Raw genomic sequence first — 25,527 nt, forward strand, 5'->3', positions numbered from 1 at the left:
AGGGTCGGACGGTATACTTTATCGATAAGCCGCGGTCACACTGATCGGTAGTTTTGTGCGATAGAAATTCGCGGGAAATGTTAAAATCGAGTGTTTACAGAAAAATTTGATTCGCGCGAAGACCGTGCTGTTGATGGCTATTCGAAACACATTAGCACAAGGTTTGTGCTGCATATTAACAATTACCATATTGTTTCATTCATGTTTTTTCGCATTTCCTTTAGAAAAGATGGACAAAACTCGTGACGGTCGGCAAACCCTGACGACAAAGTGTGCGATTGAGAATTACCCAAATACGAAGATTGGGTGCCATCGTGACGGTTTTACAGTGCAGCAATTCGTTAAACAATGGCTGGCCTTCAGAGATTCTGCTGATTGGGTTGGGCACCTGGAACCACCGGGCCAGGAGGAACGACAGCCTGAACATGTCTGAACAAGTCTGAACATGAGAGTTCTCCTCTCTTCGGTTGGCGGAAACACAAGAGGAACGGAAACAGGTAACCAAGAAGCCTGAAAATGAAAACTTGACAATACAAATAATTGTAACAAAGCCCAATAAGAGCTGGCATAAACAATAAATGATTTTCGTTGCCGTGCGTGCTGTAAACAATGTGCTGTTGTACCCACACAATGTTCAGAGTGCCGTTACTTAACAGAGCGGCCAATTTAAAATCAAAACACTTTGAAATTTTTCAATTATTTTGTTGTTTTTGTTTTATTTTCGTTTGTAATTTCATTTAAACATTTTCTATAGTTACTAAAATTACTTATGCACTGATTTTATTATTAATATTAGTTAAATATTATTGAAAATACATTAGTTGTTTTACGAAACAATTTATAAACATCCTTGGTACATTTCTCCCTCTGTCCCTCATTCCTGACATCTCCTTGTTTGCTTTCTTTTGTGTGACTTCTTCGTTCGAATGCATTTCGGAAATATTTAAAAACTAACAAATAAGTCTAGATTTAGTTACAGTTTCTCTTTCTCACTTATTCACGGATCCCCCATTGATTCTCGTTTTTTAATCATTTATTTATAATAATTTTGTGTTGTTTCTGTTGCCATACAATTTACGAACTTAAACGTAGACCTCTTTTGTTGTTAATTCGATTTACAGTTTTGCCAAGTGCGTTGTTTTTATACTATATCTCTAGTCCCCAGTTTATATATCCTCTATAATACACACGAGCGTTTTTCCTTTTCTTTTTTTTTATAGTCAATTTCTCGTTTTACCTCGTTTTTTGTTTTTGTTTCGTTTTCTGATTGAATGTCTATGAATCGTTTTGCATTTTGAATGAAAATATATTTATATTTATATATATATATTTATAAAAGTTATGTACAAATTGTTTCGTTTAATGAAATTCCCTACTTGATGCGCAGTAACTTGTTTTTCGTTTATCAATAATATTTTTTGTGTGTGGTTTTTTCGAGTTTCTTTTTCGTTTTGTTAATGCAAAAATTATTGTTAAAACTTTTCAAGTGTGTGAGCATTTTTGTTTTAATTGAATTTTGACACGGAACTCAACAACAAAACTGTATATTACATAACACAAAAAAAAGGGTCAAAACTGAGCCAAAGCCAGAACCAGATATAATAATCCTCCCTTTAGCCAGCGAAATGCCAACGGCCTACAGACTATTTTTTGGCACCGAATCAAACAGAATAAAATAAAGTTACAAAATACAAATCATAGTTTACAAAAATTGAACAGGGGAAAACGGGAAAACGGAGGAGGGGGAAAAGCCCCAAACCGAGCCGCGGAAATTGCACAAAACCCAAAAAAGCCCGTGAGCTCTTCTCTGCTTCCTCCACTATCTTTCTCTCTCTCTCTCTCTCTCTGTCTGTTGCATCAGCAGGAGCCTGCGTCATGGATGTCTGCGGCACGCCCCTTGCCCCTTGCCAGAGCTCAAAGCACCGCATGGGATGCCGGGGCACCGCCGGAGCCAGTCACTTTTTGGAGCATTTGCATAAGCTGCTCGGTGGCCGACTGATTGGCGGCACCACCAACACCGACCCCGCCCATGCCCATGCCCATGCCCACGCCCATGCCGACTCCTACGCCAACAACACCCACAACTCCACTGCCACCGCCACCGATGCCGACGCCGACGCCGCCAGTGGCCGCCGACGTGGACGATGGCGGCGAGGAGATCGATGTGGCAGCCGATGCCGATGACGAGGATGACGGTGTCAGCGCCAGTTTGGATTCTGGGAGCAACAAAAGAAGCTGATATTAGATTCGGTTCGATTTGGTCTACGGACTGCCTTGCATACTGTCATCGCTCTCCAGGTAGGTGACATACGAGTCCGTGCTATCCGGATGGTGGTGCGAGGTGATGCCCGAGTCCATGCTGCTGCCGCCGGGCGGCCCGTTCATTTGCTGGCCCGGCGGCGGTGGGTGTGGTCCCTGTGGCGGATGTGGCGGCAGCACTGGCATTCCATTCAGATCGTACCCATGCATCTATAGAATAGTTTATAATTAGTAACTAAATTAGTTATCCGGATAGCTATGGGGTGTATGGGGGATATCTTACCTGATTGACCAGCTGCTGAAATGCAGGTGTGTGCGTATTGATTGCTCCATTGCTGTCGAGATCGGCGTGCAGGGCAAAATCGCTTAAGGCTTTCCACGGCGGTTGATATGTCTGCACGTCCAGACCCTGCAGATTGAGCGGCGAGTCGTGGCGCACCGGCGAGCTGGCGATCATCGGGATGCCCTGCATGGCGCCGTAGCCGAGTTTGCGACCCTCCTGGAAACGATAAACCATCTTATTGATCGTTTATAGAGCTAGGCTATACGGCTGGGTGTGGACATACCTTCTCCTGTTGCATTTGCAGCTTCATTTGGATGGTCTTCTTCTTGTCCTTGCAGCGCTTGTTCTGGAACCAGACCCGTATGACTCTCGGCGAGAGGCTTGTCATCTCAACCAGTTGCTCCTTCATGAGCGCATCAGGTCGCGGATTAGCATTGTAGCAGGTTCTACAGAAGTTCATTGAGTTATTCAATGATGACTTAGAAACAGATAATATCTAATCAGATCCTTACCTCAGTGTATGCAGTTGTTTTTCATTGAGCACGGTCCGAACTCGCGTTGGCTTGCCATCCGATGGACCCGAGGGTCGTTTTTCCCTAATACTTTTATGTGAGCCCGATTCGCTGCCAGAATCTGTACCCAGAGAGAGAGAGAGGGAGAGATATGATCAATTTGTTTGCTATTTTTGGCAATAGGAAAAACACTTTGAAGTGCCGTTTGATAAATTGTTGCGACCTGCTCTTGCTCTTGCTCTTGCTCTTGCCCTCCAAAATATCTTTCTTTCTTTCCGTTCTATTTCTTTTCTGTTAGGTTGTATTGTTGTGGCTGGGTCTTCGAGTACCAATTGCACCCAAAAATATCGCCAAATGTGGCGAATGGAGATCAAAGAGCTCTCTCTGCACACGCGTTGCCTTGTGCCCGATCGTACAGCCGATAGGATGATAATTAAGTCGTGTTTCACAACCCCCGAACAAGTTGTTATCTAATTTCGATCAATGAAGATCGCAACGGAACGAACCAAACCGAAATAGAAACCGAAACCGAAGAATAGATCGATCGTTGGATGGATGTCTATCGGGGCCGGTGTTGCTCCATCTCCTTATCAGCCTGTGGGGTGGCCTGTTGGCTGCCAAATTGGCAAAAACTTTTATACAAATTGAAGCGCGATCCTCCATGGCTCTCGGGGACTTCAAAGCGTTGTCACCGCACCGTGGATGGGGGCCGTCGTGGTTTGGCAAACACTCGACTAGACTGCATGCCGTTTTCGAGTTGAACACAAACACAAAATAAACCAACAAGTGGAACTATGAATGGTGTATGGCACCCTAGGATGGGAGTACCGCAGGCGAGGGCTGATTGATCATACGATCGACGATCGAAGTCAGTCAAACAGAAATCCAATTCCCAAGAAGTTGCTTGTCAATGTTTGCCCGCTTGAACGCTTCAATGCAGCTCCGAGTCTCTCAGGCTTGTGTTTGCCCCAACTGGCAGCTGGCTGGAACCACTCTCCCCTATCCCCCATCCCCCTGTACCTTTTGCAAATTGGGGGACGGCTTGGGGGGCATGGGTGCCTGCATCTATCTCTTTCTACGCCACACACGTTTTGGCATCGTTTGACAACGCCGCCCCATGTTGATAAGGTTCTGCCTCTCTCTCCGTTTCTGTCTCTGTCTCTGTCTGCGTCTCCGTCTCTGTCTCCTTCGTTCAGGTTAAACAATGAGATTATGTTGACGATATGGTTTGACAATTGTCGTACATTGTTTGACGTTTGCCGATGTCTATTGACACTTTATCACTTACAAGGATGTAACGCTGTTTTTCTAAGAATAAAACACGAACGGCAACGCTTTTGTGCGATGCCGAACTATGTGGCAGCCACAGAGTCCCAGTCATAGTGCCACTATGCCATTCCCCCGACCAATTTGGGCTAATTAGGATTGGCAATCTTTTCGGGGGACTCGGAGTCGGAGCTACTTAGATGGGAGTGCTCTTTGCCATTGCAATTAGAGAGTGGAAGTTGCAGGAGGAGTTGTAGGAGTCGACTATCTAAGACCCATAAAATATAGGTTAAGTAGAGGCACTTGGGCTGTGTTCTGGGACGCGAGGAAGTAATAAGATAAGTCTTTCTACCTTCTGCAAGGTACTGTGTGATTCTTCCTTACAATAATCGGGGTTAATGGAAACTCTAAGATTTATGGGATCTCTATCACAAAAACTAATAACTTCGAGACCAATTAACCTGATGAATGACTCTAAATATGGGCTCTAAAAACAACAATAGTTGTATCATAATATTTGAGAAACTAATGAACGAATATCTAGTTACTGAAAGAGAGAGGGAGAGACTTTCACACAATAAAAGCATCCCCCATGGCCGATAAGAAGGGATGAAGGAACTACAGCAGTCCTACCCTTCTTAAAGTATTTCTGAATCTTTCCCTGGTCTAAGAGTATTCCTTGAATCTGTGCCCAACCCTTTTGAGTAAACACGAACTTAGAGAGTACTTCTTCTATAACTTTTACTGAGTCTTAAACCCACTCGAGTCGAGTATTTGGGAATCTTTTTTGCTTCATTAAGAGCACACCTCTTCAAGAACAAAATCAAGTTCGAAACTGAAACCGAAACTGGCACTCACCTGACATTGAACCCAATTCGCTGGAATGGTTGTTATTGCTAAGGTTGGTGTTGTTATTGTTACTACTGCTAATATTGTTGTTGCTCTCCACCGAGGAGGAGGTGAGACTGCTCTGCGATGATTTCTCCAGCACATCGTGATCCTCCTTGCAATACAGGGCCCCAGCATCACGTAACGCAAATTCATCGCCTGAAAAATTTGGTTTTCAAATAAACAAAACAATGAGTAAGGTACATATTTGAGGTGTAGATTCTCGATTCCTACCTGGCAGTAATTGTCGCGCACACGCCGAACAGCGAAAACACTCAATGTGAAAGATTTTCGTTTTGGCCCGCATCACAAAATCATTTTTGCTGAAGGAGTTACCGCATTTATCACATTTTGTACCAAATAACCTGAAACGACAAAAAATGAGAACAGAAAAGATCCCATGATTAGCCGATGATTGTAAACAGCCTTGAATTTGGTCAAAGTCGGTATCGGGAGAGATGGGTAGGAGGTGGGTATAGCTCTACCTTGTTTATGGCTATAAAATGAAATTCTTTTGTGACCGCCGCCGCCCCGACAACAGCCCCGATGTTCCCCCCTGTGTGCTGTGTGCCCTGTATTCATCAATCATTTGTTCGTATTCAATTCGGGGTTATACGTATACGATAGATAGATATATATGTGTGTGGAAAAGTGTTAATTTATAGCTTTGCACGTGTTAATCAATTATTCAAAGATTTGCATGGCAAATAGTTGCGACGTTGCCGGTCGGTCGGTCCTCCTTTATTGGGGGTTGGGGGTGGGGGGAAAAAAAACCGCCGCAAACAACTTTTTATTGCACGTCATACATTTAGCGATGATGAAACCCCCGCCAAGTGCCTGCTGCCGATGCTACTGGACCACCATCTGTTGATTAGAACAGAAATGTGGCTGCCTCGGCGTGTTGGCATCATCACTCTAATTGCCTGGGCTAACAAGGCTGGCTAACAAAAAAAGCGGACAAACGGTGGCCGGACTGATGCTACAATTGGAAACGAAAAGGCCCAGCGCATGACATGAGGCGTGTGCGGGGGCTGAATGGGGGCTGAATGGGGCTCTTGGGGAAGAGGAGTCATGGGATTGGGCGTCCTTTACATACCTAACATAATCACGCTTGCAATAGGTTTTGCCGTCACGCACAAAGCACGTACAGCTTTCGTCCAGAAACTGCCTGCATTCCTGGCACTTCAAGCACGCCGCATGCCACTCCAGATCGGGTGCCACGCGCAATATATACTGATCGTGGATCTGGCCGCCACAGCCAACGCAATGCGATAAACGTTGTTTTTCTGCAAAAAAGGAGAGAATAGAATTTAATATCATATCTATATTTGAAGGGGGGGTTTGGGGGGGCGCACCACAGGCTTCTCCTTGCATTTATTATTCAATAGAAATCAATTTGAGAAAGAATAACTAATCAAAAACAAGCTAAAAATAGAAGTTTCCCATTTGCCGGCGGTAAAAGTAGTTGCCAGTAAGTCCCTCCCCCTTGGCCCCCCCGCCCCCTGTTCAATTTGCAATTTTCCTGGCTCTGCAGTTTTTTGTTGGGCCAAAACTTAAATTCATTTTGCCAATTATGCCTCGGAAACGCAAACAAATAGCCAGGGAGACAGCGACTGAGAGCCAAAGACAGCGCTAATTAACAAACTGTTATCAAATAATCTGAGTTTTCCCTGTTTACCCAAGTGCTGGGGTGCCTGGGACCTACCGAAAACCGAAAAACTTTTCCTGCCAAAAAACTTTTTGCTCCCTGCTTTCTTTTTTGGAAGAGAAAACATTTGAAAAATTCATAAATCCCGGACAAGCCAGGCAGCCATTTTCCAGTATTTAAGTTGAACAGTTTTCCCTCTCCGTTGAGGCCCAGATACGGTATCTATTGTAGAAAGAGATACATTTTTTGATAGACATTAATTTATGGAAATATCCACTTTTAATACATGTCTCTACTCCTTATCGAGCCTCTCCGTTGAGGCCCAGGCCATACAGTATCTATTGTAGAAAGAGATACATTTTTTGATATACATTAAATTAGGGAAATATCCACTTTTAATACATGTCTCTACTCCATATCGAGTGCCTATAGCTCTGGAAATATACCCCATATTTTTCTCGAGTGTATTTTTGCAGCTACTTCATCTTCGTACTTTTTTTTTTGACCCCAAAACTTTTGCTGGCGCAAAAAAAAAGTAAGAAAGGAAAAAAAAATCAATGCAATCATTGCCACATTATGTACAAGGCAGCAGAGCAGAGCAGAGCACACAGCATGCCACTCTATAAGATACTCGTACTCGTACCATATATTCTTTTTCCCCTCGTACATTCCTACCCTCCCCTTCCCAGTAAATATGTGCTGCTGGCTGTAATCCTTGGCGGAGGAAAAAAAAGAAACTTTTTCCTGCTGTTGAAAAATTAAGAAAAACTTTGACGCGCGTTTAGCACGTTTTAAATGTTTCGTTGCCCCACCATCGCCACACACACACCAGCATAAAATCTGTATCTGTTGCCTCTGCTGCTGTACGAAAGTATCTTTAAACGTGGCTGCGTGTATCTGTGTGAGTGGGGAGTGGTTAGGGGCGCATGGGGCCGGAAGGAGGAGGAGGAGCAGTACAGGGTGGGGTGTGGTGTGGTGTGGTGTGGTGTGGTGCGGTGTCTATATGCACGGGTAGTATCTTGCGTATCTTTCGCACTCGCTGTAGCTACACATGAATTATTTATAAAGGCGGAGCAGACAAGTTGCTGGCTGCCGTTGTCCGATATCGTTGTTGTTGTTGTTGTTGTTGTTGTTCATTCTCTCTCTGTATATTCTTTTCCTTATTTTTTCGCCGATTTTTTTGTAAATACCCTTATTGTTGGGGTATGGCCATTTTGGTAGGGTGCTTAGGGATTGGAAAGCTATTGGCATACTGTCAAAATACTGTTTAATCTTTAGAAGTTGTAATTGGTTTAAAAAAACTTATATTTCCTTTGGAATCATTGCATAAAAAAAAAGAATTCATTTTATGGATTTATCATATATTAAAATCTTGTAATTATTTTGAAGAAATATTGATTTAATTAATATTTATTAATAAATTCTTGGGAATTTAAAAATTGGTAACCTTTTTCCTCATAAATAATGTAAGTATATGTATATATTTATGGCTCATTAAACTTTAAGATACATCATAAAAATCAGCAATCAATATCCCCAACCAAAGACCTCCTTTTCCTACTTTTAGACCTATTTTTCACGTACCATTTTTACCTTAAATATCCCCAAAACTTGTGGTTGAAACACATCTGCTCTCATCCACATTTAGTCATAAATTCGTTTAGCAATTTTTAGGGTATTTTTAAGCTGCTTCAAAGCCAAAAAGGAAAAGCCTTAGTACTTGGTATTTGTTGCTTTTCAAGCTCCAAGTGTTTCAGTTTCCGACTGACAGACAGACAGATGGGGAGACTGGAGGACGGACTGGTGGAAAGACAGACGGACGGACAGACAGTCAGCATTTACTTCCATGTTCAGCCTCCAATTGCTTCGGCTTCAATCTCCCTCTCCGTCAGCCTTGGCTTGGGGGCATGTGCGCCTTTTTTTTCTTGTTTTTGTTGTGCTTTCCTGCTATATAATGCTACCCTATATAGACATATAGACATGTGTGTGATTTGCCCGTAAGTGTGCGTGTGCTGGGGCCACCATTTTAGCCATTTTTTTTTTTCTTCTGTGTGTTTTTTTTTTGGCAGCTTCTTTTGTTGTGCGTTTCATTCGTTTTTCTGGTGTGCGTTTCGTTTCGTTTCTGTTTGTATAAATTTCAGTTGGCCCTCCGTACGTGTATCTTTTGTGTTCCTTCATCTGACATTTCGCATTGTTTGCCTCCTGTATGTGTGTGTGTGTATCTGTGTGTGTTTTTTGGGGATCTATGTATTGCTTACTCCTTGGGTTTGAGGTTGAGTTTGGGGCTGGCGCTGGAGCTGCCTTAATGATCCTGCGCAGTTCGTTTTCATTTTTCTTTTGCCACCCACTCATCCACACGCACACTTACGCATACACACACACACAGAGATACACACACACACAGCCGCAGCCATTATGGCTGTAATGGGAATTTAAGCGCAACTCCTGCGCCTGTGTGTATCTTTTCCTCCGTTTCACGGGGGGGTTTTTCCGCTTTTGTGGCGTATCTTTTGCATGTTATGTTGCCATTTTGTTGGTTCCCCCCCCAAAAAACCCCCCACCACCTCCCTGCCTGCCTGCCTGCCAATCCTCCTCCTCCTCCTCCTGCTCCCGCTCTTTCCTTCTCGTTTTTTTTTTTTTTTGGACTGGGGGTTGACGCGTCGCGGTTCCATCTGGTGTACTGCCATGCGGCACACATTGGACCAAAATGCAATTTTGTCTCTCGTGTTGTCGTCTATGAATTTTTGCGACTGTGTCGGCGGTTTTTCTTTCGGTCGAGTGGAGGGGGTAGGGAGGCAGGGAGGGAGAGGGTTTTGCTGCTGCGTGGGGCACATGCGGCTACTGCGGCTTTTTCACTTTTAACGAGGAAAACGCTTCACAAGCTGCGTGTTTCCAATTTTTGCCTGTCACTCTTGCCTCGGTCTCGGTCTTTCGCCTCTTCTTTTGGGGATACATCCTCGTAGATACATTTGTATATATGTATGTGTGTATCTTTTCCATTTAAACAACTGGCTGCTGCTTTTCCAAGGCACTTGATCTTGGCCAACGAGCGAATTCAAGTCTTTATGGCGAAGGTGTTTAAATGTTTAATGGCCGCACCTTTTCTGCCTCACGAAGGGGTGTCTGTCGATTGCTCTTGACCTCCTCAACCTTTTTTTTTTTGCTGCCATGTACTCGCATATGATGTAATTTTTTCTGTGATCAGGCAAAAACCTTGTCGGACATGGCTAAAAGAGAGTGCGAATAGAGACAGCTGTGGCCGAGCCCTGTTCTGCGGATATGACCCGTACTTAAAGTCGTTTGAATATCTAGTGCTTTTTGGGGTTGGCCACGTGGCCAACAACGTTCTTGGCTTTAAAGTGATTGAACATTTGCGGCATTCAGAGACAGGATAACCCTAGGACCTATAGGGGTGTGTCCCTTAAGAATATTCCATGCCAGGAACCACCAAAGCTAGGAATAACCTATTTCTAGAACTTATAGAGATCAAGTGGTGGGGCTGGATACTTATACTTGATTTTGCAATATATCCCCTTTATCTTTTTTACTCGGCATCTGAAAAGACGATAGCCATCAAAATGAATAGATTCAAAAGAGAATTGCACCACCTTTCACAGGAATTTTGGTTTGTAACGATAGATTGGATAAATCTGAAGATATAGCTATCCAAAGTTTAAGTTTTCTAATCAGAAATTTAGCGACTCTCATAGATGGAAGTGGATTTGGTCTCATTTCTGTTTGATTTACAACTAGAACTCTTATTCTTTGAGAATAATTGGAAATGTTGAGAAACTTGTAGCGAATTGCCAGGGAATGAACACCTCCCCACCTTTCTTTATGCCTTTCCAATGCCTTTTAGGTACAAGTATCTTCCCCAATCTTTAGCCTTGGCTATTTCGCCACCAATTAAACTATCTTTAAGTCAGTTTTATCTAACAGACACGAGTTTCGTTGGGTGTTCGTGTGTTAATGATGGATTTGATACTCGTAGGAGGATGATGCTCTCGATGAACTATGATCTTTGGGTGGACATCCTCAATGGATGGCTAAGCAATAAACATATCAAAGTTAGTACGTGGAATATACGTATAGGAAACGCCCACCATGTGTGTTGGTAACCCCAAAAACCCCCACCACACCCTTCTCTCGGTGCCGGCTCCTTATCAGTGGCGGCAATCTTTCAAAGACCAAAAGGGGGAACAAGATGAGAGAGAGAGACAGAGATAGAGAGAGGGAGAGAGGAGTGAGGAGAACAAGTAAAATTGCAGTCAAATCAACCAGGTTCCACACACACGCACACACACATACGCACACAGATACAGATACTTGACACGCACTCACACATGGACAGCAGTGGGGCTCCAACTGGAAGGCTGGGCAATGGCTGCCCAGCAGCATCTTCTGGTGCTGCCCCAACCCCATCTCCGCCAGCTTGTTGCTGTTGCTCGGACAAGAGGCAACATGCAAAATGCAAAGCATCGATAAGATACGTTTTGGCCAGGGCCAGGGCCAGGGTCTCTGGGTCTCTGTCTCCCTACTCTTGGGGCCGGCCTCAAAGACCACAAAAAAATTATGGAAGCTCCGCCGGATATGGGCGCGATTTCAAAAGCAACTACTGTTTGTGTCTTTGCCACATGGCGGGGCGGTAGGCGGTACGAGGTAGGAGGGAGGTAGGAGGCACTGTAGTCTGTGGCAAGGTAAAGGGCTCCGGTACGTTCCGTTCCTCTTTGATTTATGGCATATTTGTTATAAGGCAAATACAAAGCGCAGTCACACAGCAATCGTTCGTTGGATGATGTTTTTTTTCTCCTTCTTTTTTTTTGGGGGGGATAGCAAGTGCCGCTTTCTGTCGGATTTAACTAGGAATTTCACATGCTCATAAAAAAGTAGTAGTAGAGAGATTGGGAGGGGAGGGGGAGAGACACAGCAGAGCGCGTGACTTCTTGGAAAATTTGTCATTTTTCCTGGAAGAAGTTTCTGTTGGTTTTGTGGGCTTCCTTTCATTCATTTCTCGCTGTTTTTCGGTTTACCTGTGACTCGGGGAACGATTTAAAAAATTAATGATGACAGGCAGCAGCGAGGACCACGACTACGACCACGACCACGACCCTTTGGAACACGTGCCCTGCCCTGCCCGGCCACCACACACACACAAATACACTCGTACAGCCACTCACTCGGCCAGAGATTCTCACTCACACATTCACTCCGCTTTGGCCGGACAATTCGAATTCACATTTTGACAGACTCATCAATTTTGTAGATACCGAAAAAGGAGCGAACCCGAAAGGTAGGGGCCCCCGAAAGGATGGCGGGCATGGGATGGGGAGTGTGGCCACTGATTAGGCCATGTTTTGTTTGCTTGGCTTGGCCCTGGCTATTGTCTCGCCAGCCAGCGTGGGCTGCTGCTCCTCCACTCACTCATTCAGTGACGGACAATCCTTGCTCTTGTCTTTCTGCTTCAAAGGAAGTTGTGCGGTTTTTGATTTGTTTGCCCATCGACTTTCGATACTCTCAATTATACATCTACTCGCATGCTGGCCTTAAGTTGGCTTAATTAAGTGCAGTTGCTTTGACAATGGACAACATTATCTTAATTTTGCTTGGGGGCCCAGCCAAAAACATCGAGTTTTCTCGATCGATATTCGGTCTCCCGTGCAGACCTGTTCCCTCCCTCCCTCCCTCTCTCCCTCTCGCTGGGCTGTCGCTCTGTGTCTGGGCTTCTGTCTGTATATGAATTTGCCTAATTAATTACACAAAACACAACCAAAAAGGGGTTAACAGAAGCCACCTGGCCGCCTCGGAGGGTGGGGCAGAGGTCAATTCGAGATGGGGAAAACCAGGCTGGAAAATGTTGATTGCAATCGATTGTTGAAACACTTCGTGTAGAACTAATTGGAATAAAATTCGAACACATATTAGAGCAAGTGGAGAATTTAATCGTAGAAAAAACCCGTACTGGCAATAGGATTTTAATTAGAAATTTAATTCCAATTCTATGGAATTGATTCAAGAGTATGGATCTCTCAGAAAACAGACCTGAGAATCGATTAGATACAATTAGATTTAAATATTGATGACAATATATTTTCCCGAGAGTGGAAATATTTCAATGTAAGTATTTTCACTTAAATTTATAGATTAATATGCAAGTATTCGATCTATATTAATTTAATATTTAAAATATATATATTTCATATTCAAATGGAATATTTCTATATTTAAATTCAATATATTTTCAACAAATCTAATATAATAATAAATAATAATAATAAATAATAATATAATAATAAATAATATAATATTTATGTTAAAATATTTAAATGAAATGTGGGACGCATTGAGAAGACTTTTGAATGCATTAATTTTTAAATTTAAGTGAATTTTACTTAATTTGTATTCTAGTCCACATTCTCTGGTATTCTTCTCTGTGAAAGAATGGATTATTAGATACTTTTGAGCATCCCATAAGTCCTCGACTCTGACCCATCTTTTGCCTCATTCTTGGGGCATGTATCTGCAGATCTGCCATCTTCGAAAACCTTTGCTCGTGTCACGCCACCATCTCCCTTGTGTAAGCGCAGCCAATAACTGATCAATGCAAACTGACTCTTCTCCTCAACAACAAAAAATATAAAAAAAATCTGTTAAAAAAAATCAACAATAAACAGTGGCTGGGGCGGCAGGGGGTGGGGGGAGAGTGGAAAAAAAAATCATACAACCAAAAGAAGCCGCCGCCAGGCAATCACTTTGAAGTGTTTGATTTTGGAATTGGCCGTCGCAGCTAACTGAATGTGGCCGTTGTTGTTGTTGTTGTTGTTGGTGGTTCACTGTGGTTGCTGCTTGGTGCTGGTGTGGTGTTGGCTGTCGTTTTATTGAAGCCAAATTTGAATACGAGACAAGACGAGAGACCGGTGGTAGAAGCCGCTGCTGCCGCTGCCACTGAGGCCACAAGATGCCATCGTTGGCTGCTGGCTGGTTGAAGTCGCGACATCAAAGAGTGCCTGGACTCAAAATGGACATGGGCCTGCAACAATTTATGCCACAACAGAGACAGAGACAGAGAGAAAGAGAGAGAGAGAGAGATGTTGCAAGCATAAGAACGGAAATGACCTTTTTTGTGTGTCGGCGGTGGCGGCGGCAGTGGCGGCTGCAGAGATGCAGCAGAAAACAAAATGCCGATGCAGACACTCGACTCGGACGCGAGACTCCGGACTCCGGCCTCAGCCGCAGCCTCAGCCTCCGACTGGAGAGACTTGCCTCCTCTGCTGCGTGTCGCCGACAGATGACAAGAGGCGATAGTGTCTTTCCTGAGCCTTCTCCTCCTCCCAGACCCGACTTAGAACCCCGAACCCGAGCCCTAGTCCCGGGACTCTCTCGCCTCTTGAGCTTCTTGTTCCACCTTGGGCTGGCCGTTCGGCCGTTCGGCCGTTCGTCGTTGGGTTAAGTGATGATCATGATGGGTTATTAGGCAGGTTGCGTTGACAACGCATTTGTCTTTCAATGAAGTTGGAGTGGCAGTGGCAGGAGGGGCCGTCAGAGCCAGAACCAGAGCCAGACGCCGACGCAGGATTCTCTCTTGGCGATAAGCGGGCGACATTTATTTATGGTGTTTTAACACAAGGCGCCCCCTCTCATCGGTCTGTAGGTAGGGGTTCCTCCACTCCTCCTCCCCCCTACTCCTCCTCCTCCTATCCAGGGGAGAAAGCCACGTTAAGAGTCAGGGCCGTCATTTCATTTCATTTCATTGCCTGCGCGCGAGCGAGCCCAGGGCTCACGGCTCACGGCTCAGACTCAGACTCAGAAAAGTGTCAAATTAATGTCAGTAATGAACAACAAAAATCTCCTCAAAAATCTGACTTTGATTTGACTGCAATTAAAGAGAGGAACAACAACAACAACAGCAGCAACAGCAAAGAGACAACAAAATGGAAAAACTGAAAAGAAACGCACAAGAAAATTGAAGTTGAAATTCAAAATGCAGTTTAACCTTTATATGGAATCGAAACGAGTTTGTCTGTCGGCGACGGCGGCGGCGGCACATAAAAAATTTTTCAATTTATTTGCTGGCTTGTTGTTTTTCCTAGTTTTTACCATATTAATTTTTCCCATTTTTGAGGTGGTTTTTCTGCAGGTTTTTTGGAATGCTCTCTTTGAGAGTATGATGGTTTTTATGGGGTGTTTGGCAGGCTTTCGGAATCCTTAGAGTTTACGTATTCTTTGAAGGGATTAATAGCCAAGTGGGACTACTGGTTCTCGGTTTTTTGGGTATGCATCTCAAGATCCTGCTAAAAGTACTTTCCATAGAAGAAATCATTCGAAAATGAAGTATTTTCCAAGATAATCCCTTTACTTGGGTTTGATATGAACTGATATGTTTTCTTATGATATATAACATTACTTTTTCGATATAAAGCCTCCTCCACATTCACTTCTTTGAAGCCACCAACCCCAGGCTCACTCGCTTTGCTCATTTACACGCGCCGTTATGAGTGAAACATGGTAGGACTCCAACGACCCTAAACTTTTGTATATAATAGAGAGATGCGCCGTATCTTATTATACATGAATCTATGACTCTTCTAGAGTATCTCAGCCTTCGACTAGCCGTCTCTTCGATTGCCTTTCTTGTTATTTTTCTGTATTTTTGTCTTTCTACTAATTTTTATTGCATTTGGTTTATCACAAATTGCATTTGGCTTTTGGCTAATTAGAATGTGTGCGATTTGGCCACATTTTTGTATGCTGGGATATTGTTGGAGTCGCAGACGCAGTTGATGTCGCAGTTGTTGGAGTTGTTGGTGTTGTTGGTGTTGCCCTGTTGTTGTTCTGGGTTGTTTCTGTTGGTGTTTTAGTTGTTGTCTCTTGGCGGCGGTGCTCTTGTGTAAATATTTGACCTGATGCGTGTGAACTTTAACAGTTTTTATGCTTTATTTGTCGCAAATATTGCGCAAACATGACAACACAAAAGGTGCATCCCTGCTCCACTGCTGACACCATCTCCGGGTCCTACTCCTCCTGGCCACAAAATCCCCGCCGTGTTTGTCTGTTGCCGCGCATGCGTGCCCCTTTTGCACTTGAACATTGTCGTTGTATGTCTGTCTCTCCGCCTGTCTGTGCCAGTTGTTGTTGTTGTTGTTGGTGGTGTTCTTGTAGTTGTACTCGTAGTGTCGGTATCTGCTGTTTTGGTGCGGTGCCTGTGCGGTGCTCTACCTATTTCTGCTGTGGCATGCTACATGCCCAAAGCCGCAGATTTATATTAATTTCGCTTGAGTTGCCCAAGGATTCGTGAACCATTTTGGGTATGTATTTTATGGGATCGAAGAGGCTTAGCAGAGAGGAACCCAGGCAAACAGGCTAAGTATTTGAATATCTTTTGGTACATATTTTTGAAGATTTAATCAAGGAAAGGTTTTAAAGCAGCCTGGAACTTCCTTCCATACTTTTACAGATACTTTTGACTGATGCCCGATGAAGTTTCTTTCAGCAAACATTACTTTTATTGTAAATTAATTGAAATTCCTGTTCCTTATTGGAAATTCCTGCCCTCTCGCTCTCCAAGGTGTGTCCCCTAGATGATGCCCCCCACCCCCTCCCATAAACAGATGCATCGACACCGTTATAAAACTTAAGACCTCATTAAAAGACGCCGCCTGCTTTATGGCACTCGAAGATCGAGTTGCCCATTTAACGCGTTGTATTGGCTCTGGCTCTGGCTCTGGTTCTCTCCCTTCCCCACCCAACAACAATCGTTGGGGTCCTGCTGTCCCCCCCTGACCCTAGAGTATTTAAAGCCCCTACACCGACCCCCTCGGACCGATTACGCACACGCAACTCCAAAATAACAGAGCAAACCCGATGAGAAGACCGCCGCGCCGACCGCCAAAGGCTTTGGGCCTGTGTTCATGCAAATTTTTAACTTCATTTCGGCTTCGTTTTGTTAATTAATTTATATTATTTTATTTGGGTGTCGTATACCGCACTCACACAGAGATCCAGAGATCAACAGATCCACAGAGATCCACAGAGAGAGAGGAGTCCCGGGCTCATTGTGTTGACATGCCTTGTGGCTGGCTGCCTGCATCGGCGAGTCGAGTCGAGTCGCGTTGAGTCGATTCTGTGGCAGAGCCGAACGACAAATTTATATTTAATGAGCTTCATAAAATTTGAATTTCAAAGGAGCGTTGCACCGCAGCGGCATGTTTCCAATACCAATACCAATTCCACACAGACCCAAAGATCGACTCCGACTCCAGCTCCAATCGCGTTGATTGCAGGTCTCGAGGACTCCACTCGGACTCCTTGCATCTTGGTTTCGCTCCAATAAATTGTTTGGTTTTATGGCATTTTAAGTAGGCCTGCTTTATGGCTCTACTTCTCTGCATCTCCACAACTCTCTCTCTCTCTCGCTCTCTCTCTTTCTCTCCACTCTTTCTGTAGGAACTAGTTGCGAATGAGTATCGCGTTGTATAGTACTCCATTCCGCACTCAATACCCGTTTCGTATGATTCATTTCCCAGTGGGGATCTGTGTGGTCGGTGCTGTGGTCGGTGGTGTATCGGGAAGATGTATTACCTCGGCCGCTACCCACTTTTAGGCGGCGACAAAACGCTCGCCGCCAACTTCCTCATAAATAAAGTCAAGTCACGGGGGGAATCATTGAGAGATCTCTCGCCCAGTCTTTAACTTGTTTGGTCGGTTCTTCGGTCTGTCATGTATTTTCGTTTTTCGTTTCTGCACTCCTCCGATGGTAGGCAAACAATTCAATTTGACATAATGAGCCACATTTGTTAATAGAGTAGGGGAAAAACGCCTGAACCTGGGGGTTTGTAGGAGGAGGCATGGGTTTTGATGGGTCTTACAGGTTTAAACTGATCGGAGGTGTAATTTTTCACAGGTGCTTTACAGGTGCAAGGAATTCTTAGAGAAAAGTCTCCTTGAATAAGGTAATGGTTATGGTTAGTATGGGGTTTCGGCCATTAATGCACTTTGTATTCAATTACCATAACTTTTTTGATGGCTTCTTTAAGCCCACATCCTCCTTTGATTGGAAAACTGGAGCACAATTACAACTTCCTCTGCATTGCAGTCGCGTCTGGTGTAAAATTTCATTGATTATGATTTGATCTACACAGAGGAATGGTCGTATAATTTCCATTTCCAGCCACAAAGTATTTGGCCAACGGTGATTTGGCCGTAAATAAAGGCCCAAAGAGGCCAACGTGTTTGGCCTGTTTTTCCCTGCCGCATCTCCATCTCCTTTACTCTCTTTCTCTGTCTGGCCGTGTGGCAACATTTCAATTTGACATAATGAGCCGCAGGCCAGACGACTGCAGGCACAGGTAGAGCCCGAGGCAGAGGCAGTGGCCGGGGGGTAGAAATAGATCTGGCTTAGTTATGCATAGAAAAACCATAACCATATAGCAGCCAGAGCCATATCCCATATCCTGGTTAGCGGAGATGAGTCAAAATATTGTCAGGCAGCGGTAATTGCATCTCTCGGGCTACTGTCTGGCGACGGGTCGTTCGTCTAGTGCTGAATGGGTCGCCCCGTGGCGCGACATTCAAAATTGGTTTCGGCTCAAATCGGAGTCTGGGTCTGAGCCACTGCAGGCGGTCCAACCTGTTGATGGGTGAGACGAGTCGCGACGAGACGAGATACACTTGACATTGAAGTGTGGCCCGAGTGGCCAGAGCCAGGCGAGGGCCCACCCCTTCGAATGTAACAAGATATCAACGAAAACCACTCTCAGGCATTGATCTCGATTCTTTTTTGGCCGCAAAATGAACTCGTTAGATTGTGCAACACGGAGTGGGTTCTGTGGAGTGTACCCTCAAGTAGGGCCCGTACTCAAGTGGCGTCTGGCAGCTGACGCCAGCGGCAAGTATTTGAAGTCTCATCGGTAGGGGATTCCATGCCCTCTACCCTCTTCCCTTTTCCCTCCTTGGGTACTTTATAGATCGAAGACATAAAAGTTTGTTTTTTCTAGGCAGCATCCTCTTGTTGTTCTTTCTTTACTTTTGTAGGGTTTTTTTTTATTGTCTTTCATGCTTAATTAGTCATTAAAACAAGGGTTATAAAAATGACACTCATAAAGAGCAGCAGCAGCAGCAGCAGCAGCAGCAAAGGTGCCTCTGCCGAGGGGCGAGGCGAGGCGGGGCGGGGTAGAGGCATGCCTCGCCAGAAAGCTTTAAAAACGACGCCATTAAAGTGGCCACCGCATTGCATGCAACACGCCAAAAAGCCACACAAGGGACAGCTCGCAATTCTCTGTACTGCCCCTCTTCCGGCACTCTTTCGCTACCCCTCAGGTGCCACCGATGCACCTGAGCACACACACACACAGTAACTCCCACAGAAGGTAGGTAGGTGTCATATGGCGCAGCGGGTGTTCAACGGCCACCGAAAACTAAACTTCTGCCCCACCACCAAAATCCCAGCGGGAAATGCAAAGCGCGCCGCACTCTTAATGAGCGCTTGGAGAGCCTCGGAGCCACCAGAGCCACAGCGGGAGCGGGTGGGGGTGGGGGGAGGAGGATAACCCAGGGAGAGGCACGAGTCGCGGATACTCCCCAATCACCCATACGGGTTGCATCTCACGCGATAAACGGGCGTGGCATGTCGCTATACATAGATACTCTGAAAGAAGGTATTACGACTATCAGAAGGGTTCTGTACAACCTATACGCATCGAACGAAGAATCAGCATCGTCTCTCTATTTGGGATAGAAGCGAGTGAGCCGGGGGTTGGCGCAGCAGAGAACCGAGTGAGTAGGACGCTTACCCCTTAGGTTTTAGAACGAAAAACATGAATGGTCTTTCGGTCTCTAAGAAACCACTGATAGTTTCGAAGATTAAACACTTTAAGAGCCCCTTCTTTCCCCTGGACGCAGGATATATGGAAAGAAGTCTATATTATAACGAGTTTCCTAAGCATTTCTTCCTATTCCTATATCTCTATAAGAACCCTCCTTCTTCCAGGGTATCTTAAGCTTCGGCCTTGAAAACTACTCTCTGCTTCCTGTTTTTGGTTGGTTTCAACTAATTTTTGGCCTGAACATTCATCAGTTCTCAGTCTTTCTCTCTCTCTGTTTCACTGTCCCTGTCTCGCCGTGTCGGCCCCCCCCCCCCCCCCCCCCTTCGGGCTCTCTCTGACAATTTCCCCAGTTGAAATTTAATATTTTTTCCAGTTCGTTTCTGACTGAGCAAACAGTAGCCGCCGCCTGGCTCTCGCCTTGACAAGCCGCTGACACCTTGAATGAACTTTAAAAAAAAAATACAAAAAAAAAAATGGAAAACAGAATTTCAAAAAAATTTTAATTGCACTTTAATAGGTTGTCGGCTGCTTTAATATGCCCAATTCCAGGGGGGGTCAGACGAGGGGGGGGGGGAGGGAGGGAGAATATCTTGAAGTGCATTAATTAGGTTAGAGAGTATCTGCGGAGTCATTGAGCAGGGTCTGAGCTTTAAGATATTTCGGTTGAAAATGGAATACAAATTATATTGAATAATAGAGATGTTTTGGAAGGAGATATGTAATCTTTTGGATACTTTTACAGCTCTGTAATCCACTGTTTAAATGTAGTTTAAAGCGAAGGCTTTAGTTTAAATAATTCAGTGATGCTTTAAACATTTTCTTAAAGCTGAATGAGGAAAAGAATCTTCTTTACAATTAAAGCCAAAAGCTAACCAATTCTTATCCAATTTCATAGCCATTTTCCTTCTTTCATTGGGAAACCCTCAATCAACTAGTTTAGCAATTATTGGCACTCCACTTCATTATCGTTTTCCTCTATTTTTGCTTTGTTTTTTGCTAATCAGCAGACCCCCAAAATTACTGGCTCATCTGTGAACGGAAATTCCAGGCATAATTTTCTAATTTCGCCAGTCAACGAGCTGTTAATTAAAGCAGAGGCATCCAAAAATAAACAAAAACAGAACCAAAATACAAAACTCTGGCCCGAAAATTTACCTGGGGACAGGGGACAGATTTTTGGGATTTTTTTGGACTTGATGTTTTGATATCTGCCAAATGTCTTCTAGACCATGTGTGTTTCTTTCGGGTCTCGGGTTCCCCGTCTGCTTCTGTCACACACACACACACACAGAGACACACAGATACTCGTGCAAATGCATTTCAAATGCCTGGGAGGCGACACACGGCGCAGGCGCACAGCTGTCTTGGGTCCCGTCCCAGGTACGGGGACAACTCTGTCCATAACATATTGATCTAGTGCCCGGCCCGGCGCGGGACCCGAAGTGCAAAATCAGATAAGCTTTTGGGATTTACGTTTGGGTCTCTGTTTTGGTACGGGAATTTATGGATTGCGCCTAAATAACTTTATCACACCCCTTAAGGCAGGAGCAGCACCAGAGGCACCACCAGAGGCAGCAGCAGGGATTCTGACCGGAAACGGGAAGGCAAAAAACGACCAGGAATTTCGATAGGAACTCATAAAATATAGATAGTGTCGTGTCTGGCTTTGGCACACTAATGGGTGTGGCCCTTTTTGTGATGTCATCAATGCAGAATATTTCAGAATTCAAAATGGAAAACAATTGAATATTGAATATTAAGAAAATCTTAGTTTGAACCAAAACTTTGACTAAGGGAAACCTTCGATATATCGCATAAAATGCTCCACGAAAAATCAATGCATACCAAATTATATTCAAATATCGATCGAGCCTCGTTTAGAATGGTAATATAATTAATTTTATGGCTCGTATTGTATGCCTTTCACTCACGTTTCGGCGAAACTATAAATAGACATGGATCCCCCCCGAGATCCACGATCCGTTGTTGATCTATGTCTTGGACTATCACTCTCCTCCGAGCACCGTACCATTCTCTTTGGACATTCGAACAACTTAACCTTATATGGGGCCCCCACAGCATTTCGGTGTCTGACAGTTGACAAATTGTTTCAAAAATTATATCAACTTTTGTTTTGGTGAATTGGCTAAGCATTTGCTCAATCAATTTTTCACAATTAACTTTCGAAAAACTTTTTGACGTTACCCGAAACCAAAAAAAAAATGTTAATTAGCATACGATTAATTTTAGTAGCTGGACGATTTAAATGAAATAAATATAAATGCGATTAGCGAAGAAGTATCTGCTAGATACTCTTTATATTTTTATTTAGATTTTCAGCTAATTGCTAAATCATAAAAATAAAAATCGTAGCGTTTTTATGGCCGCAAATAATTGTCAATCTTTTATGGTCTTCGGCATAAACTTAGACTATTTTATGGCCCGAACGTGAAGAACTATTCCGTGAGTGAAACGCCCTGAAGTATGCATTGGTTTTTCCATATTTCATATTCCATATTCCATATTCGATATCTTGTGTAAGCAAAGTACGCTTCGGCCATTTTGTAAGGTTTTCTTTTTGTTTCTACTATATTTAATTAATTTAACGACTACTTGAGAAGTTAGCGGCGACATGTTGACTGTGGCCTGGGGGGGAGGGGGGAGAGGGAGGTGGCTGCGACATGAAAAACTCATTAAAATGTTTACAGCGCTCAAAAAATCAAATAAACAAACAAAAACCCCCAGCTCGGACTGCGACTGAACCAACAAAAACAAAAAAGAGAGTGGAACGGCCCAGAGGATGGGCTAAAAAAAAATAACAAAAAAACAAAAATTGTTTTCACTAAAAACTAAAACTTAAAGTTTTGTCAGACAGCGACAGAGAGAAAGAGAGAGAGGGAGAGAGGAAGGGAAAAACTTTTGCGAAAAGTTTTCAAATTAAAATGTCCGTTCATCAAATATTTAGCAGCGAAACTAATTCGAATTTAAATTACAATTACAAAAATTTCAATGCAATTTAAATGCTCCACAGTTAGATGGCCAGCATGTATCTATGTATCTTTAGAGTGTGTGTGTGTGTCCAGATTCATTCATAATTAAATAGCCGTCTCTCTCTCTGTCTCTCTGTCTCTCTCCCCCTCACTCTTTGTTGCATTTGTGCTTATGATTATGATTTTTCATGTTTTATGATATTTTTTTGTTGTTAACTATTGTTGTTTTTTTGTTGCGGTCTTTTGTTCGGTTTGGTTAGACAACTGTCAGGCGTAACATTTGTCACAATTTAGCACACACGAAATAAAATTTAAATAAAACATATTCCTCTGGCACGCTCACGCAGTACATTTTTTAATGACACTTTTGGTTTATGAATTTATAAAATGCATTTTCGGGTTAACAACAACTTTTGTCTAGTTTAAAAATTGCCCGACACTAAATCGCATGGGATACATTTTTGATAATTTCGCCGTTCGGGCTGTTGTTGGTGTTGTTGCTGTTGGCTTGACCGCTTTTAATTGCTCAACATTAAAATGTCATTCAACTGTTAATTGGCTTCTATATTATATATGTAAATTGTGCTTAAAATAAAATACAGCTATAATTTAAAAGTTATTGCCATCGGCGGCGGCGGCGGCGTCCGAGTCGCGTTAAGTCCTAAGCCCATTACAAAGGCAAAGCCCATTGCAAAGATAAGTCTGATCTGTCATCGGTTCATGACCGTAATTCGCACAGATAGAACTCGCACAATAAGGTCAAAGAGAGCATTAAAATTTCTTTTTACGAGGCAAACTTTGGCACACCGCGGGAGGAACTTGAGTTGAATTATTTTATAGCTACGAAGCTTCCATTAAATTTTCTTGATCTTGTAATACTCGTACCTATATAAAACATTCAGTAAAGATCGTTTATGTCAAGCCCTGAGGTCTTCTCCTTGACCATAAGAAAGAGTTCAGCACAAGCTTCACCTTTTTCAATGTCTTTCCATAAACTTGCTCTCAGTTCCAACAGCCCTTAAACCTTACAGCATTTTATCAAAACTTTGAATTTTGAACCCAAAAACAGCACCAAAACCCTGATCTTTAGGCCAGATCTGTACGTACATAATTGCCAAACCAAAACCATCTGTGATTACACCTTTTTATGGGCTTTTAATGTCTAAAACTGTTTTCATTGTACGTTCGAGTATCTCTGAACATATGGATTGAGAAAGTTACAGTTCAGTGACTACGCCGCGATTAGGCTTCGCTCACTTTTTAATGACAGTTTAATTTGCCAATTTTTATTCGGGGTACTGCGACAAGGGCTATAAATAAGTCATTAACTCGTTTGAATAGCTTTATTAGCGGTAAACGATATGGCACAGAAAAACACTTGGCTCTGATTCTAGGCAATGAGGTGTAGTTTGCTTGTATTTTGATAGTCCAATTATTGGATGGTCCATGGTTAATATTGTGGGGGGAAACTTTATAGGAAAGTGGCTAGAAAGAGGATGAAAACGTATCGAATAGGTGCCTATCTATAGGTATCTAAAGGACTTAGAAATATATGAGAAATCGCATCTACTTTTGTGGATGTTTCTTAACCGATTTGTCCCTCAAAAGATGCCCCCAGAAACTGCCTGGGAATACGAATTGGGTTCTTTTGATTGGTTTTGATTACTTACTTATCACATCATGCCCGTGACAATCCAAGTCCAGGTGATGGTTCATCACCAGCGACGGCTGTAATCCAGTTTGATTGTGGTTGTGATTGTGCAATGGTAGCTGGTGAGCCAAATGGCCACCAATCTCTGCCATTACCATATATTTGGCTTACAAAACCCCGGCAAACACACACTCGAGACGGGGTGGGTGGGTGTGTGGGTGGGGGGTGTGGAAGGAAAAACTCAAAAATATTGAAATTTACGTTGCCTTTGCCTTGTCTCGGGCATTGAGCAAAGAGTATTTTGGATTGTATTCTCGGGTTGAGATCTCTGAATGAATCTGAATTTCTAGAAACTCGTTTAAGGCACTGCTACTGCTTGCATTCAGTTTCAGTTTAGTTAGAGATTGGCACACACACTGCTTCTACGTTCTACGCGATGATTCTTCCTTTTTTTGGGTGATTATTCCGATGGATCGGCACACGCGAACAGGTAACACGGAGCCGGAGCCGGAGCCAGGAGCCGGAGCCAGGAGCCAGGTAAAAAGAGTTTCGGTTTCGTATCCAAAAAGGCGACGGCAACCCGACTTGCCCGACGTTTGTGATTTTTTTGTGGCCCGGGGCGAATGAGATGTGGTTGCGCCTGTGTTCCGGACACCGACGACGAGTGGTGCGAGCGACGATGATGACGACGAGAGAACGACGACAACGACAACGACGACGACGACGATCAACAAACGTGCGACAGACAGACGCGCTTCGTTCGTACGATGCTAACGGTGCTGAGAATGCTGAACGACTAAACCGGTCGTTCCATTCAGCCCGAGACGACACCGCAACGACGACGCAGCAGTCACCCCGAAATGCGGCCGTGTCTGGCACTCGCGCAGTCCCCCACGTGCCAGAAGAGCACCGCTATATGGCGTTTGTGGGCTGCGTCGCTGTCGCTGCAACCGGTTCTCGTCGTGTTGTTCTTGTTGGTGGTGTTTCGTTTTTCGGACAACAGATGCGCGTCGTGTGTTTTTTTGGGCGTCTCGAAGTTCGAAACAGGAACAGGTGTTTGTCCGCACTGCTCGCACACCCCGTGCTCTGTCTCTCTCGCTGGCGGGGTCTCTTCTCTCTTTCTCTCGCCTTGGCTACCCACTCTATGGGATTTTCTAAATGGCGTCGAAGCGGGCCAATCGGTTGAGTTCAGTGCGCATGAACCGCTCCAGC

The 25,527-nt window shown here is 44.0% G+C and overlaps 1 protein-coding gene across 1 annotated transcript; it reads right to left on the reverse strand.

The window, feature by feature from the left end:
- Positions 1–1,207: 1,207 nt before the first annotated feature.
- On the reverse strand, positions 1,208–25,138 carry tup (LIM1_Isl and LIM2_Isl domain-containing protein tup). The gene is made up of 9 exons (XM_001356458.4): positions 24,335–25,138; positions 6,305–6,494; positions 5,443–5,573; positions 5,179–5,367; positions 3,055–3,175; positions 2,826–2,988; positions 2,543–2,758; positions 2,283–2,469; positions 1,208–2,216 (listed from the first exon to the last, which is right to left on the reverse strand). Exons 1-9 carry the CDS (start codon positions 24,471–24,473, stop codon positions 1,915–1,917), a joined length of 1,638 nt encoding a protein of 545 aa, XP_001356494.3. The 5' UTR covers positions 24,474–25,138; the 3' UTR covers positions 1,208–1,914.
- Between the last annotated feature and the right edge of the window lie 389 nt (positions 25,139–25,527).

The sequence above is a fragment of the Drosophila pseudoobscura genome, chromosome 4 (genome assembly GCF_009870125.1).
Source record: "Drosophila pseudoobscura strain MV-25-SWS-2005 chromosome 4, UCI_Dpse_MV25, whole genome shotgun sequence".
Classification (NCBI taxonomy): domain Eukaryota; kingdom Metazoa; phylum Arthropoda; class Insecta; order Diptera; family Drosophilidae; genus Drosophila; species Drosophila pseudoobscura.